Consider the following 19,258-nt stretch of genomic DNA (forward strand, 5'->3'; position numbering starts at 1 on the left):
GAAACGGCTGTGGAAGTTATTGCCAGAGTGTCAGACCCCCGGCACTGGGAAGTGGTCAGCTCACGGATTGGTAAAAAGAATTAACCAACAACAGTATCGGTTTGAAAAAGGAAAGGTATGAGAAAGGAAGAATACTGCAGCAGAGTGTGACAGGGTGCCTCGGTGACAGGACTGAGTGCATCATGGTGGATTTTTCCTTAGGGATACTTATGGACCTTAAAGCAGGACGTTAGGGTTGCACAGTGAGTTTCGGCATGGCATTCCAGAGATGTGTAGAAATGTTAGTTACTTATAAGTTTTTTATGGGGGGAAAGAAATCTGGAACCCAATGCCTGCTTTAGATAACAGAAAAGCCTAATTACTTCTAATTTTCCCCAGATAAGGAATTTTGCCTCTGCCTCTGATGGCCTGTTTGATAGTCACCAGGTGGTCTTTGCTCCCTTCTAAATTCCTCAGATAAGATTTTGTCTCTGGGACCTGTTCAACGGTCACCAGGTGATTTTCACTCTTCTCGGTCACGAGGTGATAGAAAGCAAAATAGCAAACAAGGGAGCTGGATGGCGATAAACCAGAGATGACAAGCAGCTCCTGTGACAGAAGCAGAAGGCCCATCCCTGGAATCACCTGGCTCACCTGTACCATTCCAACAAACCCTTGCAAACAAAAGAGCCCCATCCCAAACACGCTTTTGAAATCCCAAGATGTGATCAGTGAAATCTGCAGCCAAGACAAAGGAGAAACTGTCAACAAGTTAAAACGATTTATTGCTATTCCAGGCTTCAAATGAGCCCAGAACTCAGGGCTGGTGTGTGGTTCAGAAGTTGTCACGGCATAACAGGGTGGTGGACAAATCCAGGCAGTCTGATGTTGAGGCCACCCTTTCCCATCTGCCTCATTCAGCCAACTGGACTCCAAGACTGAGGCAGGCAGCCTTGTGATCCCCGCAGCTCACAGCTAAGAGGCTGCCCAGACCTCTCCTAGCACTGGAAGGGACTTTTCCTTGGGAAAGACACTATTGCTTTGGCCCTGTGGAGGGAGAAGCAGTGCCACAGGAGTTATCTTAAGAGGACAAGGTGGCCAGGGACGGTGGCTCACACCTGTAGTCCCATCACTTTGGGAGGCCGAGGTGGGCAGATCACTAGAGGTCAGGAGTTCAAGATCAGCCTGGCCAACAGGGTGAAACCCTGTCTCTACTAAAAACACAAAAAATTAGCTGGGCATGGTGGCACACACCTGTAATCCCAGTTACTTGGGAGGCTGAGGCAGGAGGATTGCTTGAATCCAGGAGGCGGAGGTTTCAGTGAGCCAAGATCGTGCCACTGCACTCCAGCCTTGGTGACTAAGTAAAATTCTGTCTCAGAAAAAAAAAAAAAAAAAAAAAAAAAAAAGGACAAGGTATGCACGGTATGAGATCAGAGCTTTCGAAGTGGCCGCCACGAGCCAGCCTGCCCCACTGATATGTCCGTTTGGGACACATCACACTGCACAGTGTTTTAAAAAAAAAATAATTAGTTGCCGATCTTTTAAAATGGTAAGCTTTCATATACAAATCTGGATTTTTGGCTCCCCTACGAGCAAACATTGAAACTATCTGGCAATACTGGGCCCACACCACTCTTATGTGGCAGTGACTGATCATAGCGAGGTGGCAGTTGTCTTCACAGACTAGCCATGCACTCTCCAGCCTACGCCAGTCCTTGCCGCCCTTAATAATATTTCCAGCTGAAGACCAGGCCTCAGCGGCCTTGTATCAATCAATGCACGTGTGCTGTGACTTTCTGTATAGTATAAGAAATTTTTACACAGTAGTATTATCTTTAATCAAAAAGGAAAAATTGAAATCAAGCATGGAAACAACATGTTTCTCATGGTCCTTGTCACTCATTTAAGTCTCTTGCTAGGCCCTGCGGGTACCTGAGTTTGTAAACAACAGAGCACTCCTCATATCTCCCCCAAGGGATCCCTCCCCGACACACCCTGCCTCTCCAGGAGACATCGTACCCTAGTATTAACTGGGCAAATCTAAAAAGGAAATCAAAATTAGTCACAGAAGTTAGGGAAGGAATAGATTAAGAGCAACTACTTTCATTCCACCCCTTCATTCTAACAGGGGCTGGAGTAGAACAAAAACATTCATACTGTCACTTTGCTTTTAACTTAGTGACAAAAAAAAAAAGGAGAAAGTCATAAAGACTCTTCAGCTCCTGAAACACGCTGGTTCCCATTCCGTGACTGAACAAGAGGCTCTTTAGAGAGAATGTTAATGGGGATGGGTCACGTGGTCAGCCCATATGCCCTGGGCTATCAAGAACTGTCCAACTCATCCTCCCTTGGGTCAGGGCTGCTTTCCCCAGCCTAAAATATAAGTGGCACAAAACGATTTTCAGTTAGGGTAGGGGACTCATTGCAGAAAGGGGATTAAAGGTGGGCAGAGGGTAGGAATTTGGCCTTGGCAAACACGAGACAGAGGAAAAGGAACCTTCTTCATACCCCTCCATTCTGCTGTAGCAGATGCCATGTTATAGGCCCTTCAGAGAGACAGCGATCTTGATGCAGCCCAGACGCTTCTCGCTGCTGCTCAGGACGCTCTGTATGCGGTAGTTCCCGGTGGTGAGCCAGCTGGGCAACTCCAGGGAAGGCACAGTGAATTCGCTCTTGGGCAGTGAGTAGGTTCCCTGTGGGAAAGCCAGCGGACCGCCAGTCAGTGGGAGCCTACTGATGGTCTCTCTCTCCTGAGCCACTGCTAGGATTGTAGCCATGAACTACTACCCCTCTTCCCATTCTCAAACTGGCCACACAAGATGAGAGACCGCCATAGCACTGTGGAGCATAGATTATTATAGATAAAGGGCCCTGAAGATCACATCTAAGTTCAAGTCTCCCACTTCATAGATGATAACTGAGGCTCCCAAAAGACAAGTCATTCCAGATAGATGACCCTGAATTACAGATCCAGAGACATCCAGCCCTGCAAGACGAGAATGCAAAGACCCTTCTCTCCAAACCCCACCTCTTTAGCCGCGGGGGCACCGCTCTCTTCTCCCTAAGTACTTACTTCTTTGAAAGGACAGTGGCAAGGAAGCCCATAGGTATGTAGGGGCTCTGGGCAGGGCTCCCCAGTAGGAAATAACATGTCAAGCACATCACAGAAGTCTTCAAAGGTACAGCTGCCAATCTGGTCTGTGCACGGAATCTTGATCCAGAGGCCGGCCACTTCCTTCTCCAAAAGTAAATCCAACTGGTAAAAAAAAAAAAAAAAAAGAAAAAAGAAAAAAAAAGAAAAAATTGGGGGGTGAGTTTTGAAAAAGGTTATATAAATTTCAGGGCAAACATACCAGCTCTTCTGTGTCTTCAAAAAAGCAGCAGTATACTTTAATCATAGAATTTTTAATGAGCTAGCTAGGTAAATGACTCACATTCCTTTGTATTTGCATGCTAAACTCTCTGGCTCCTGCAAAAACAGAGACTCCCGGCTGCCTTCAGCCAAGAACTATAGAAAAAACCCTTAGGCCTTCCAAAAGGGTTTCAGCCGATATTCTGTAACTTTCTCTAATACGTTTCCCTTAGTATTTTTGCCACGACCCTGAGTGAATCCCCACACTTGTGCCCTTGGCAGGCATTAATAATCAAACGTGAATTTTTTCCCCACATTAAAGTATACATAAACTTCGAATTTTTTTTCTTTCTTTCTTTTTTTTTTTTTTTTTGTCATGGCTTATTGCACTCACTGTAGCCTCAACCTCCTGAGCTCAGACGGTCCTCCTGCCTCAACCTCCTATGTAGCTAGGAAACACAGGCAGGCACATGCCACCACACCCAGCTCATTTCGTATTTTTTTTGTAGCAACAGGAGCTCACTTTGTTATCCAAGCTGGGTTCAAGCTCCTGGGCTCTAGCAATCCTCCCAAAGTGCTGGGATTACAGGCGTGAGCCATCATGCACAGCCCATAGTCTTAGAATTCTGTATGTACTCACTACCCATTGATTGGTTCTAACACATGCATTGAAATGCACTTGTCATCTAACTGCTAATTGGTTAACTGTGGCATTGCTTCCTAGGCTTTCCTTCTGAGCTCAGTCTTGGCCCCAGAATCCTTTTCTGCATAGGACTTCAGGTAGTTACTACCAACTGATGAACTGGTTACCAAAATAAACCCAACTGGTTGTTCTTGGGTCACATTTTCTCTGTACAGCCACAGAAGACACAGAATTAAGAACAGTAGGAATGTAGAGAAAGATCACCTTGGGACTGGTATAAAATCACAGCTAGGTTACAACTACTTCAAGGAGTAGTGGGCTCCCTGACTCAGCTGGGAAAGCTACAAAGACTCTTGTGCCTGGAGTAGAACTGGGTGAGAAGATCTAGAATACGCTTCACACCTCCATGCTGTCATGACCCTGCTCCTATTTTGGAGGTGGACGCTGACCAGGAGGAGGTGGCCAGAACTTCACAGTGGACAGTCCCGGTTGTCCCGGGCTTGTGCTGAATAGTCACCATGTATTGCCTCTAGAGCCAAATGAGGTGTCCCTTAGAACCATGTCCATCACCCACCAAAAGTATCAAGGAAAAACTCTAAGGGAAGTGCAATCGGAAATTAGCTTTCTCAAATATCTGATTCCTTGCGGGTGTGATGGCAGGAAATCACGTTTTTAGGATCCCTTTCAGCGCTGACATTCTAGCATTTTATTTGGGGCTCTGTTTCTAAGAGATAAACCCTGGATAGGTATGTATGTCCTCAGAGCTGGCTGGGCTCATGCTGGCTCCCAGGCCATGGACTCAAGACTTCCAGATGCCCAGATGTCAAGATATTAGCTGCCTTCCTCCAGGCCCAGAAAGAAAAAAGAAATCAGCACATCCTGTGTTCTGAGAGGACAAATTCAAATTGCTCCTCTCACTGGCCTCACCTGCTGCTGAGACATATATCCATTGTCTCCACCACTGGCCACATAGCATCCTCTCAGCCCTCCTCTCTTATCAAAACTGCTTCTACCCTGCGGCCTAGGAAAAGTCAGATGGCCTAGGTTAGAATGCTGGTTCTGCCACTTCCCAGTATTACTGTACCCTTGGGGAAGTTACTTAATCTCTCTTATCTCAGTGGCCATTCCCTTACGTTCTTGGTTTTTTGTTTTTTGTTTTTTTTTTTTGAGATAGAGTCTCGCTTTGTCACCCAAGCTATAGTGTAGTGGTGTGATTTTGGCTCACTGCAAACTCTACCTGTCAAGTTCAAGTGATTCTCCTATCTCACCCTCCGAGTAGCTCAGATTACAGGCATGTGCCACCATTCCTGGCTAATGTTTCTGTATTTTTAGTAGAGATGGGGTTTCACCGTGTTGGTCAGGCTGGTCTCGAACTCCTGACTTCAAACCATCCACCTGCCTCAGCCTCCCAGGGTGCTGGGATTACAGGAGTGAACCACTGCACCTGGCCTCACTTCATCTTCAAAAGTGGGATATTTTAGTGTCTACCTCTCTCACAGGTCCCATTGAGAGGAAAATACCGGCACTTCGCATAGTGCCTGAAATCAAAAGCTGCCTCCTCCGTGACTTCTGCCCTACCTTTTCCCTCTGCCAATACTCTCTCCTGCGTCTCCAATACCCTAGTGAAAATGTTGGAGCCAGTTATGCCCTGAGCAAGAATGCCCAACTGAGGAGGCCAGTAAGGGGCCAAAGTCCTCCCACCAGGCTGGAACCTGTAGGGGTGCATCTACAGAAGGGACAGTGCCTCTCTGATCTCTGCTTCTATCCCCAGCACAGGACAAGCACGACACAAGAAGTGTACTGAACTGAAGTCAACAGAGGGTTCTAAGGCAGCAGTCACGCCTGCCATTTGGAAATTACAAACTATGGCTCATTTCTTATTCTCAATCTATCTGCAACTATGACTCAGAAAAGGAAGCAGGGCGGAGTAATGAGCCCAGGGGCTTGGAGAACCAAGTGATCAGGCTTGAAAGGCTGGAATAAGTAAATATGACAAATACAATGACAATTTACAATTCTCAAGGACGGGGAAACCAGAGTCCCACAGGCTGAAACTTGAGGGAGGCTGGGCAGTGGGAGTTACTAACTTTGCCAAATCTCGTGGAGCAAGTCAAAAGAGAAAAGGGAGCTCCTGAGCAGGCCCCAATCTTACCCAGGGCCATGGAAACGTGGGACATTTAACTTTTAAAAATTGCAGCTAAGGTCAAATCTATCCAGATCCCAGATTTGACTTTTGATTAAAGATATTTCACTACAGCAAGGTCAGGGGAAGAGAGGATGGCCGTTGCTTTCTTGGGTTTGGGCAGTCACTCTCCTTTGGGCCTTAGCGTAACAAGGGGTTGAAGCCCTGTGGCCTCAAGAGTGCTCCAGGCTCATCTAGAGCTTGGTTCTGGGCAGCTCTCAAAAGCGGGTCTGCTGGGCAAGGGTAGAGGTCTGGAACTGAATCTGCAACACTCCTCTCCCCTCCCCTGCAAATACACCAAGCACTAAGTCTACCTACCTGCCAGTAAAAGCTCAGGAACCAAGCCCCAAGATCAACACACCAGGCTTGCCCATGCTAACAACTAGCTTTGTGATCTGGGGCAAGTGGCAACCTTCCCTGAGAGCCTCTGTCCCTCATCATTTCTTCTCCCTAGCAAGTGGTCAGAAGAGCTTTCATCTAATAGTCGATATGCACATACTCTAAAAAGAGAAAAGAACTGAACTAAATACACACACACACACACACACACACAGACACAGACACAGACACAGACACACACACACACACACACACGAGAAATACTGGCAGCCAGGCGCAGTGTCTGATGCCTGTAATCCCAGCACTTTGGGAGGTCAGGAGTTCGAGACCAGCCTGGCCAACATGGCGAAACCTCATCTCTACTAAAAGTAGAGAAATTAGCTGGACGTGGTGGTGCATACCTGTAATCCCAGCTACTCCAGAAGCTGAGACAGGAGAATCCCTTGAACCTGGGAGGCAGAGGTTGCAATGAGCCAAGATTGTGCCACTATACTCCAGTTTAGACAACACAGCGAAACTCCATCTCAAAAAAAAAATGAGGAAACAGAAGGAGCAGAGTAGATCTGAGGCCAATTTTTACTAAGCACAAGTGACAGTCAAGACTGAGGAGATTATTTAGGCCCAAATTTATGACAGGTAATAAAACAATGGAAAAAGAGGGTAGGGGGTAAAATCCATCTCAATGGTCTGTGAAGGAGCCAGGAAAAGCAGGGTGAGGGCAGAAGAGGGGGGTTGTCATCTTCTTGTTTCCAAGTCAGCTACGCGGGGCCTCCCTAGAAACGCCAGTGGTTGAACAGTGATGGCGGGAAACGGAGCATGGTGGCAGGTCTACCAGGACAGCCCCCACTCCAGATTCAGCAGAGGGACCACACAAATAAATGTGTGTGACCCCGGCAGAGAAACAGTCCCGTGTCCATACGTGGGAAATAATTCCATCCCTTGGCCCCGATCCAAGGGTACAGGGCTTGATCCCTTACCACCTGAGGGACAGTAAAGGAACATAATGACTCCGCTAGGAAAAGACTTAGTGTGAGGTGCAGGGGAGCTGAAAACTGCCACATATCCAGGACTTGTGTCTGGGTCAAGAGGCTGCAGGATAAGACAGATACTAATTGAAATGTTCACAAGATCTAACAAGTACTGAGCATGTCCTGGCCGCCAGGCCCTGTGCATTATTTACTAACTCAGGTATTGCTCAAGGAAAGCCCATAAGGTAGGAGCTGTGATTAAGCCAGGTCTAAGGGTAATGATGGAAACACAGATTGCAAATCAGTACTCTTTTAAAGGATTAACACAAAACTGGTACCAGAATAGATCTGGATCAGGAACAGACTGAAGGGCATAGAGGAACATCATATAAAGGTAGCAATTTTAGCTACAGAGTAAAGGACCATAATAAATGGTTTTGCAATGGATATATGAAAAGTCTTCATTATTCTGTAAGAAAATATAAAAACATCCGCTCCTAAAATAGTCAATGGATGGAAACAAACAGGTTATTCCCAGAGTAAATACAAAAAAGGCAAATAAACGCATGAATGGACATCTGTGCTCACTAGGAATGATGCAAGATGGTTCAAACATTAGGAGGCACTTAGGTAGTATGTATCGAAAGACCTAGAAAGTGTCTATCTAGATAATCAGAAAATTATTAAAAAGATGTACTATAATAATAATTTCTACAAAGGTGGTTATTACAGGAAAAAAAATAATAATAACCCACTGGCAGGGTGCAGTGACTCAAGCCTATAATCTCAGCTCTTTGGAAGGCCGAGGCAGGTAGATTGCCTGAAGTCAGGGGTTCAAGACCAGCTTGGCCAACATGGTGAAACCCTATCTCCAATACAGACACAAAATGAGCAGGGCACAGTGGCAGGTGCCACTGCTACTTGGGAGGCTGAGGCAGGAGAACTGCTTGAACCCGGGAGGCAAAGGTTTCAAGGAGCCAAGATGGTGCCACTGCACTCCAGCTGAGGCAACAGAGTAAGACCCTGTCTCAAAAAAAAAAAAAAAAGCACCACCCTGGAAACAAACTAAATGTTCACCGATAGACTTGTTATATAAATTATGAAAGATACACATCCGAATATTTCTGCTATTAAAAATGACTGGATGGGCTGAGCGGGGTGGCTCACACCTATAATTCCAACATTTTAGGAGTCTGAGGCAGGAGGACTGCTTGAGCCCAGGACTTCGAGACCAGCCTGGGCAACATAGGGAGGCTCCATCTCCATAAAAAATTAAAAAATTAGGTAAGCATGGTGACATGTGCCTGTGGTCCCAGCTACTCAGGAGGCTGAGGCAGGAGGATCACTTAAGCCCATGAAGTCAAGACTGCAGTAAGCCATGATCATACCACTGCACTCCAGCCTGAGCAACAGAGTGAGACATTGTCTCTAAAATTATAATAAATTAAAATAATAAAATAACATTTGGGTAAAAAATATGACTATGTAGAGCCACCTAATCCTTGGAAAGAGATATGGAACATAGAGTATTGTGCAAAAAAAATCAAGTATAATAGCACATATCATATACTCCCAGGAGTATAACTGTGTCTGTATTTACAAACACATAAAAATTCTGACGGGATATATAAAGAGAAAACACTGGCTATCTCTAGGATTTAGGTTGCTGGAGGACATTTACAATGAGCACTGCCTATTATCATACATATCCATTAAAAATAAATATGTATGTTACACATGTAATTGTATGGGGGAAAGTTGCAAAGAATGTCCTATATGATGTTAAAAGTGCTTATCCCCTATCACTAGGTAGTGAGATTTCTAGTGATTTATTTTATTTGTTTATTGATTTATTTTTGAGACTGAGTTTTGCTCTGCCACCCAGGCTGGAGTGCAGTGGTGCGATCTCGGCTCCCTACAACCTCTGCCTCTTGGGTTCAAGTGATTCTCCCACCTCAGCCACCCAAGTAGCTGGGATTACAGGCACATGCCACCACACCCAGCTAATTTTTCTATTTTTAGTAAAGATGGGGTTTTACCGTGTTGGCCAGGCTGGTCTCGAACTCCTGACCTCAAATGATCTTCCCACTTCAGTCTCCCAAAGTGCTGGGATTACAGGCATGAGCCACCGCACCTGGCCTATTTTATTTATTTTTTGACCGCTTGTGTTTTCTAAAGTGACTATGTGTTACTGGCTAATTGATGCATCGATTTTATAATGAACAACAAAACCAAATTGCCCAACCAGAGCTGTCAGACAATAATCGGCAGTTGGCCATCTGGCCCAGAGAAGGCCAGGACGCTCCTGCCAGGCTCAAGGCATCTGTCACTCCTGCCCTTACCAGGACGTTGCTGGCGCTGACATCAGAGATTCCTTTCAATCCGATGATCCTGAGATTCCATGAACTTGTGAATGAGTATCTGAATCTACACGTCCTATACTATTCTGGAAATCCAGGATTCTGACATTCTTCACAGTTCCCCCCGCATACGTGCCCCAGTGCCCCTGCTAGCCAGCCTCTGGCACCTCCCCTTCCCCACCCACCCCCAGGCTCACCTTCAAAGGAGAACTCAGGGCGACACTGGTGCTGCCCACGACACTGAGGGTTACGTTCCCAGGAATGATGATGGGGTCAGGCTCCAGAGTCAGGCTTCTGATCACCGCAGGGTCCTTCCCTTCATCGCAGTTGTCCCAGGAAAACTTACGTAGCTGGAAGGGCCAGGGACAATCAGGCAGCAAGGAAGGAGGAGAAGAAAAAGGTTAACAAAAGAAACTATCACAGATCGTAGGAAAAACGAGCTCCTGGCAGTGTGACCTTGGGTGAGGCACCTCTATCTTTGAGCCTCATCTATGAGGCTCCACACCTATGAACCTGGGATAATACTTGCCCTACTCATTCTATAGACAGGACTAAACTAAAAGACTCAAAAGACATTATCTCACAAAAGCATATTGTAAACTATAAGGCAGAATATGATGGACCTGGAACTTCAAAACAGGAGACTGACCTAACTGGCCTTCGGTGGACGCCTTCTCTGCTTTCCCACCTCCCTGCTGCCCGCTGCTCTCCAGCCAGCCTTGGGATCCCAGCAGAGGGCAGCCTCCTGGAGGATTCACCCCTGCAGCCCACATCCAGGACCTTGTTCATGTCACACCCCACACCCAACCCAGAGCCAGGAACAATGGGAAATACAGAACACAGATAACAGCATCTGAAATCCCACTCTCAAGGAGGAAGGTGACTAACTCAGGAAGGAATAGGACACCATGAAAAGATCCCCAAGGATCACTTCCTGATGAATAATCCCCAGTGAATGGACTTCCCCAGTCCTAACCAGTGGTTTCTTCTTCTCATCCCACCTCTCATGCCACGTGCCCAGTGGGGTCAACCACCACCACTCTGCTGAGCTGTTCCTCCTGTTTTTCCTCCACATCCCCCAGGTCTCCTGATTCTGCCACCACTACATCTGCATGTGACTGCATGTGACCGCCACTCCCCACTCCAACAGTACCCTGTCTGACAATCTTGAACACCTCCCCCACTGTGCAGACTCTCTGCCCACCCACTCTCACCTCCCCCAGCCCCCTAGGGGCCACGTATGAGAGACTGTTGGCATGCCCTGAATCCACACCCTGCCTCAGAGAGAAAACCTGCCAGTCCCATACCCCCAAGCTGACCCCCACCTTCAACACTCCCGTCACTGACCAGACCCAGCGGGATCACCTAACCTCAGCTAAGCTGATGGATTCTCTCTGCCCAGTTTTGGAATTAAGGCATAAAAGTCTGGGGATACGGGGGCTTTGTACTGTCACTGGATCCTCAATTTTGGATTGAGGCCAGACCATCTAGATCTGTGACCCATGACCAAGTGGAAGCTAATGAAGGGATAAGAACTAAGGGCTCTGCTGGTCTGTGGAAAAAGGAACAGATGAAGTCCCACTTCCCTGTCTATAAAAGCAGCAGGGAGTAGTGAAGGGTATGGCTTCGGAGAGACGTGGGTGAAGGACGATTCTAGCCAAACAACCCTGGGTGGAAATCATAGCTCTGCCACACTTACTATGTGATTTTACCGGTCAGTTTCCCCTCCGGTGTCTCAATTTCCACATCTTTTAACTGGAGGCATTTCTACCTTCCTCTCCAGGATGTTGCAAGGGCAAGAGCGTGTATGTAAAGTTCATAACCCAATGCCAGTCACAACTTGAGAGCCAAATGGGAGCCATTAGCATCCTAGCCTCCGCTTCCTGCCGGCAGCGCCATGAGATGTCTTGTAACTCTGTAATAAACTTCCCCTTTACCCGAGCTTTTAGGAATGAGTTCCTACCCCTTGGAATGAAAGCTCATGTCATGACTAAGAAAGGCAGGACCGGGTAGTTGCCAATGAATGTTTCCTTCAACATTCATTCCACAAATATTTATGGAGCAATGATGGCAGGCCTTGGGCTAAGCACTGTGGCAAGAGAGGTAAACAATCAGACACGGCTCCTGCCCTGCCTTGAGGAGCTTACCGTCTAATGCAAATAAATATCACTCACTATGATTTGTGAGTGCCACAAAGAAATGTGCAGAAGGTAATGCTGACAGCAACAAAGGACTCACTTACATAGGGTGGTGGGGAAGTGATACTTAAGCTGGACTCTTACAGGATGAGGAGGCAGACATGTAAGTGCAGAAAGAATGTTCCAGGCCAAGGGAACTCTGGCAAAGGCCCCGAGGCACAAAGAAGCTTGGCTGCTGTAGGCACTGGGGGAAGGCCATCGGCTAAATGTCAAGGACGAGGGACCCAGATGAGGTTGGAGGGGCGGCAGGTCATTTAATGTAGGTCCCCACAAGCCATACTCAGGAGGTTGCATTAACTACAGGTGCAGTGGAACCCCACTAAAGGACAGTACTACACTGTGATCTGTGCGTGTGAACAGACTGAAGATGGTCAAGGGAAAGAATACCTGGAATGAAAAGTCAGGCTGGAGGGCTACGTAGGAGCAGGACTAGCCGTTTTCTGGGTAGGGATGCGTTCATAGATTCTAAGGCAGCCTGATCCACACCGAGGATTGAATCCAGGCTGGGGGTGGAGGCAGGGTATCCAGAGTGCGTACTGGAGAAGAATCCCCTCCCCTCTTCTAAGCTCTGCATTCCCCAGGCCCTGGGGGAGATGTAACAAGATGGCTTCCTGGCGGTAATGTCCAGCTAGCTGCCTCTATGGTGACATATTCTGCTGCTGAGTCCAGGATCATCAGGGAAGGGAGATGTAATGGATTAGCATTCCCTACCAAGACCAGGCTTGGCACCAGATATCTGCCATCCCAGCCTAAGCAACAAGTGGGAAGGGGCAGCACAAGGCAAAGGGGAAAGGCACAGCTCTGGGGGCAGAGATATGGGCACTACAGGTATGAACTAAAATCCCAGCTCTGCCAGGCTTGTTAGCTGAGACCATGGGTAAGTTAACCCCCTAGAGGTTCAAAATTTCCTCATCTACTACGTGGACATAATGATATCTTCTCACAGGGCTATTGTGAGGGCATGATGTTTGTATACAGAAAGCACAGGGCACGACTCCTCGAGACTGTCAAGCTCATAAATAAACAAGGAAAGACTAAGAAGCTGTCGTAGGCCAGAGGAGAGTGGGGACTACAACGACATGTGTCAACAATGGCTACACAGTACCCTGAATTGGATCCTGGCTCAGAAAGAGAACATTAATGGGAAAACTGGTGAAATCCAAATAAAGTCTAGAATTCAGTTAACAATAATGTACTAATGTTGTTTTCTTAGTTTTGAGGTATGTACAATGATAATATAAGATCCTAACAGGGGAAACTGAGTCAAGAGTATATGGAAACTCTATATTATCTCTGAAACTCTTTTTTTCTTGAGACGGAGTCTCACTCTGTCACCTAGGCTAGAGTGTAGCAGTGAGATCTTGGCTCACTGCAACCTCTGCCTCCTGGGTTCAAGTGATACTCCTGCCTCAGCCTCCCAGGTAGCTGGGACTACAGGTGTACGCCACCCTGCTTGGCTAATTTTTGTATTTTTCATAGAGACAGTGTTTCACCCTGTTGGCCAGGTTGGTCTTGAACTCCTGACCTCAAGTGATTTGCCTGCTTCGGCCTCCCACAGTGCCGGATTATAGGCGTGGGCCATCACGCCTTGCTGCAACTTTTCTATAAACCTAAAATTATTCCAAAGAACATTTTTTAGGAAAAAAGCACATAGCTCAGTACATACCACATAGCATATGTACAACAAATAACAGCCACTATACAGCACCATAGAGTCTATTAAGCACCTGCTATATGATTAGCATGGGACTAGATATCCTCCCCCGTCTAATACTCCTCACAGCCTGGAGTCACAAGACCAGCTATGCTAGAAGAGGAACAGAAATTCAGGTTTCCTGATGTTCAAACACTCACTGTCACCCCCCCCAGACTTTATCTAGCCCAGGGATTTAAGGTCAGGGCTCTGAATCACATGAGCCCCGAGAAGATGTAGATGCTGTGTGATTTTGAGTGACCTTTATAGTGACCTCTTCAAAACTGCCAATCTAAGACCTTCTAGTTTGAGATGGCATCCATACCCATAGCATATAGGAGAACAAGTTTGTAGGGTAAGCTAGCAGCCTCTAGCCAGACTCCGCTATGAAGCGGCCAGCCCTGGAGCCAAGAGAAACATTCACAGTCAACATTCAGGAGCAAGGTATAAATTCTCCAGTCAAATGAAATCAAAAGGTCCATGTTCCTTCATTCAACAAGCAAAATAGACTTTCTGCCTCAGGGGCACAGTGAGGCCAAGCCTATAGATTTACATGGCTTTATTTGTTTCCAATTTTAGAACTTTTCCATCAATGAATATATTTCCCTTCACTGGCAACTCTCCAAGACGAGATGCAAGTTGGCACCATCACATCCATCTTACAGATGAGGAGACCAAGACTCAGGGAATCCGTGGATTAACACAGGAGAAGGATCAGAAGCCAAGCCTGCCTGCTTTCAGTACCACCCACTTTCTCCTACACCGCACTGTTCCTCACTCTCAGACAAACATTAGCAGAGTGGTAGAAGGGTGGGGATCTAGGGTAGACCTATCCCTTTGCTACCAGAAATGTTTGATGTCTTGCCCCCAGCTAGCAGTCAAGAGGCAATGGAATTGGGTTTTTCGTTTGGAGGTTTTTTTGGTGAGACAGGGTCTCACTCTGTCACCCAGACTGGAATGCAGTGGTGCAATCTCAGCTGCAGTCACGACCTCCCAGGCTCAAGCGATCTCTGCACCTTAGCCTAGCTAATTTTTGTATTTTTTGCAGAAACAGGGTTTCGTCATGTTGCCCAGGCTGGTCTTGAACTCCTGACTTCAAGCAATCTGCCTACCTCAGCCTCCCAAAGTGTTGGGATTACAGGGGTGCACCACTGTGCCTGGTCTTGCTTTTTTTTTTTTCAAACTGACAAACCATAGTTGTATACATTTGTGGGGTACAATGTGAAATGTATTAGCTGTTTTGAAATGCACAGGTCTCAACTTACAAAGGTTTGACATACAACTTTTCTCTCCCCTCTCTCTCTTTTTTTTTTTTTTTTTTTTTTTTTTTTTTTTTTTTTGAGACTGAGTCTCTCTCTGTCACCCAGGCTGGAGTGCAGTGGCGCGATCTCGGCTCACTGCAACTTCCACCTCCCTGGTTCAAGTGCTTCTCCTGCCTCAATCTCCCGAGCTGGGATTACAGGCATGGGCCACCATGCGCGGCTAATTTTTGTATTTTTAGTAGAGACAGGGTTTCACCATGTTGGCCAGGCTGGTCTCAAACTCCTGACCTCAGGCGATCTGCCCACCTCGGCCTCCCAAAGTGCTGAGATTACAGGCTGGAGGCACCATGCCCAGCCTACAATTTTTCAACTTTACAATAGTGCCTAAGTGATAAATATTCAGTAGAACTGTATTTTGAGTATCCATACTGTTTTTCACTTTCAGTACAGTCTTCAATAAATTACATAAGATATCCAACAGTTTATTATGAGATGGGCTTTGTGTTAGATGATGTTGCCCAACTGTAGACTAATGTAATTGTTCTGAGCATGTTCAAGGTAGGCTAGCCTAAGCTATAATGCTCAGGTTAGTTGTATTGGCAGCATTTTCAATTTAATGGTATTTTCAACTTACAATGGGTTTATCGGAACATAAGCTCATGAAAAATTAAGGAGCTTCTGTATATAATACATTACTGACTATAGTCACCCTGGTGTAAAATAAATCTCAAAGCCTATTCCTTAGCATAATTCAGTGGTCCACACCTGTAGTCCCAGCTACTCAAGAGGCTGAGGTGAGAGGATTGCTTGAGCTGAGGAGTTCAAGGTGGCAGTGAGCTATGATTGCCCCACTGCACTCCAGCCTGGGTGACAGAGTGAGACCCCACCTTTACTCTCAACTTCTGTAAGTAAGTTCAACTTGGTTAGACTCTACATATAAGTGAGATAATAAAACAGAACTACTATATGAACCAGTAATCCCACTTCTGGGTTTATATCCAAAGGAAGTGAAATCAATATTTCTAAGGGATATCTGCACTCCCATATTCATTGCAGCATTACTCACAATAGCTAAGATATGGAAATAACCTAAGTGTCCATCAACAGACACTTGATGGATAAAGAAATTATCCGCCAAATTGAATGCATAAAGAAAATGTGGTATAGATACACAACAGAATACTATTTCAGCCTTTAAAAAGGGGAAAATCTTGTCATTTGCAACAACATAGACTAAATCTGGAAGACATTGAGCTAGTTGAAATAAGCCAGGAACTAGGCTCTTTCAGATCTAGGGATTACAGAACTTCCCTATCCCAGGGATCTGCAGCATGGTGTGAATGAGAAGTGAAGGAGGAAGCTTGCCTTAGAGGGTAGGGGGACTGTTGTCTCAGTGGCTCACAGCCACAGGCAGCAGAGTCACAGGCCTTGGTAGTTGTCACCAGATGGGCAAACTTGGATCCTCTGGCCTGGAGAAGCTCTCAAACGCTCCCACCTCTCAGGAAGGGTTCAGGGCATTCGAGTAGAGGATGAGATGAGGCAGCAGGCCTTATCATGGGGACATCAGGAGTGGGGGTCAGGGGTCAGGAGCAGGGTAACAGGACTGAATCTCTGTGAGCAATGCCTTAGTTTTAAGGCTCTCTGCATTTTCACACCGGCGCTTGGAGAGAAGGCGGGAGAATGCAGACTGAGATTAATCGCTCCAAAAAAGGCCTGGAGCAGAACAAGTCCTTAGAGGCCACCCTCACTGTACAGATCAGAATCCCATAATTCGTTACTTTGGGAGGCTATACTGGAAAGAACTAACTGTAGAGAACGGAGTGGCCACCCCCATAACTCACCCAGACCCGCACACCCGTATCTGGGCCAGGAGGCTGCAAACAGCCTCTTAAAGGAGGGTGCACTCACCTTTTTCGGGTGGGCTTGTGCAGGGGCCGCGAGAAACAAGCCCAGGGCGATCAGGAGCGGAGCCTGCATCAGGGATTGCATTGAGAAGGGTGGGTCCGGGCGGAGTTAACTGCAAGGTCTGTGGCGGCGGAGTCGCCTTTAAGCCTTTAAATGCCTTCCTGCATTGGTTACACAAAGCTACGTATTGTTATGCAAAGCTGAGTCCAGACACTGGCAATTTCGCCCCGCCTCGCCCCGCCCCCGCGAGACTTTGGCTCCGCCCTCTCGCTCTTTTCATTGGAGCCTGTCTCTCTAACATACATGTCAAGACCTTCCCTCTGCGGGCCGTAGGCGGAGCTGGAAGAGAAAGGGGGCGGAGCTGAGTGCAACGGAGCTGAGTGCGGCTGGAACGGAAGGGAGCTTAGCGCGAGGGTGGTGCGGGATCACGAGGACGAAGCGGAGCTGCACGCGCGGGAGGGGCGAGGCCGTGGGTCGAGGAGGGGCCGAGTGGAGTGCGGGGGCGGGGCGGAGTCGAGCCGAGCTCCTGGGAGAGGCGGGGCGGGGCGGAGCCGAGCTCCTGGGAGAGGCGGGACGGGGCGGGGCGGAGCCGAGCTCCTGGGAGAGGCGGGGCGGGGCGGGTGATGGGGCGGAGCTGTGGCTTCTGAACTCCTGCCTGGACCGTCACCTCCGGAAGGACCTTTGGGGAAACCGCGGATTGTGTGTTTTCACCCACAAGTCCTTCTTGACAAAAATGTCACTTCCTCTGCCATGTTACGTTTCCCCATATTTGTGTGTTTTTATTAATTATAACCGTTATAAAAACTAACAGTAAGTGCTTGAAAGGATGCTAAGGATTCAAGAGGGAATGCTTTTTTCTTCTTCCCCAATGTTAGCACTGAGAAAACAGATACACAGGGAGGATAGCTCTGCCAAGGTCGCACAGCTAGGGATGGAGCAAGGCTTCTTTTTAGACACTCCATCAGCCAAGATTTTGTCAGGTTACTACACGAGTTGGAGATTTGCTTTTAGAAAATAACAGGGCTGTTGTTACCGTGACCGCCAACTCACCACTAAATTGTGAACTCCACAAGGGGTGGCATCATGACTCTTAGGCATTCATTTATACCCAGTGCCTGACACGTAATAGACAATCTGTTGAGTACATGAATGCATGTGTAGAATTTAAAACTCACCTGATCATCTTTTTTAAAGTAAACTTTTTATTTTTAAATTAATTTTAGTTTTACGGAAAAGTTGCAAAAAGAGCACAAAGTTCTCTTCGTTCCTCTATTGTTGAGTAAGACTCCCCGTGGCCTGCCCAGGGTTCAGGCTGCAGGCAGAGAGCTTTGCTCGCGCACCGGGGCCCCTTCAACTGCCAGCGACAAGGAGGTTGCAAAAGAATAAAAAATTATTATTATTTTTTTTTTAAAGCTGAGAGCATGACATTGGTACACTATCATTAACCACGCTCCACACTTTACCTAATGATTCTCCCATTCTGATCAACTCTTCCCTTGCATCTAGCCCAGTTGGAGTAGGAGAACAGGGTCTGGAGGCAGAGAAACTAAGGCCATTTCACTCTGACTTCCTAGAACAAAATTGAAAGGAAAACCCTAACTCTCCACACATAAGTAACAAAAGGACCAGAGGCTACTCCCGTTGCAAACCCCCACTTTTTCTGCACAGCAATTCGGAAATTGAAAGTACATTTTAATTTCTATGCTAAATTTTAATTTCTATGTTAAAATTGCATAGTAGTGTAACTTTGTAACTTCAGCCTTATTGGTTGCATTCCACAACCAATCAGACATTTGCACGGGAGTGTGACCTTTGCGACTTCACTTCAGTCTCTGATTGGTTGCTTTTTGCAACCAATCAGACTGATTGTGGGCCACCACTTCATTTACATGAGGTCAGCACCAAGTGGCCAATGGGAAGGCTCTAGGGGGTATTTGGACCCAAGAAGATTTTGTATCCGGGCCCTTGAGCTGCTGCTTGGCCTGCTCCCACACTGTGGAGTGTACTTTCATCTTCAATAAATCCTTGCTGTTGTTCTTTCATTGCTCCATTCTTGCCCTGTTTTGCTGTGTGTTTTGTCCAATTCTTTGTTCAAAAACTCCAAGAACCTAGATAACTTTCAGTCAAAACCCTCCACTGTTAACATTTTGGCAAGCCAGCCAGGAGAGAAGGTAGGCCCAACGCTTGGGATTTATTTTTCTCTTTTTTCCTTTTAATGCAGGGGAATCTTTCTCTCCCTCTCTCTTTGCCTTTCCAGCGCGGAACCCCCGGTGGCCAGCGCCTAAGCACAGGAAACTGCAAGTTTCTGGCCCGGGCCACTCTCTAGCGAAACTGAAAGGCTTCCATGTGGAAGCACTTGACCGCCACCGCCTGG

At 47.0% G+C, this 19,258-nt stretch overlaps 1 protein-coding gene across 1 annotated transcript; it reads right to left on the reverse strand.

The window, feature by feature from the left end:
• Window positions 1-2,429: 2,429 nt before the first annotated feature.
• On the reverse strand, window positions 2,430-17,109 carry GM2A (ganglioside GM2 activator). The gene is made up of 4 exons (XM_003934044.4): window positions 16,888-17,109; window positions 10,024-10,176; window positions 3,056-3,238; window positions 2,430-2,675 (listed from the first exon to the last, which is right to left on the reverse strand). The coding sequence occupies exons 1-4, from the start codon at window positions 16,966-16,968 to the stop codon at window positions 2,520-2,522; spliced, it is 573 nt and encodes a 190-aa protein (XP_003934093.1). The 5' UTR covers window positions 16,969-17,109; the 3' UTR covers window positions 2,430-2,519.
• Window positions 17,110-19,258: the final 2,149 nt, after the last annotated feature.

Source organism: Saimiri boliviensis, chromosome 1 (assembly GCF_048565385.1).
Source record: "Saimiri boliviensis isolate mSaiBol1 chromosome 1, mSaiBol1.pri, whole genome shotgun sequence".
Lineage (NCBI taxonomy): Eukaryota > Metazoa > Chordata > Mammalia > Primates > Cebidae > Saimiri > Saimiri boliviensis.

Coding starts and splice junctions, on each gene's coding strand:
- GM2A (XM_003934044.4), bottom strand. CDS start 16,968: ATGCAATCCCTGATGCAGGCTCCGCTCCTGATCGCCCTGGGCTTGTTT. Junction 10,177..16,887: donor CACAAGCCCACCCGAAAAAG/GTGAGTGCACCC, acceptor TGGCCCTTCCAG/CTACGTAAGTTTTCCTGGGA. Junction 3,239..10,023: donor CCCTGAGTTCTCCTTTGAAG/GTGAGCCTGGGG, acceptor TTTTTTTACCAG/TTGGATTTACTTTTGGAGAA.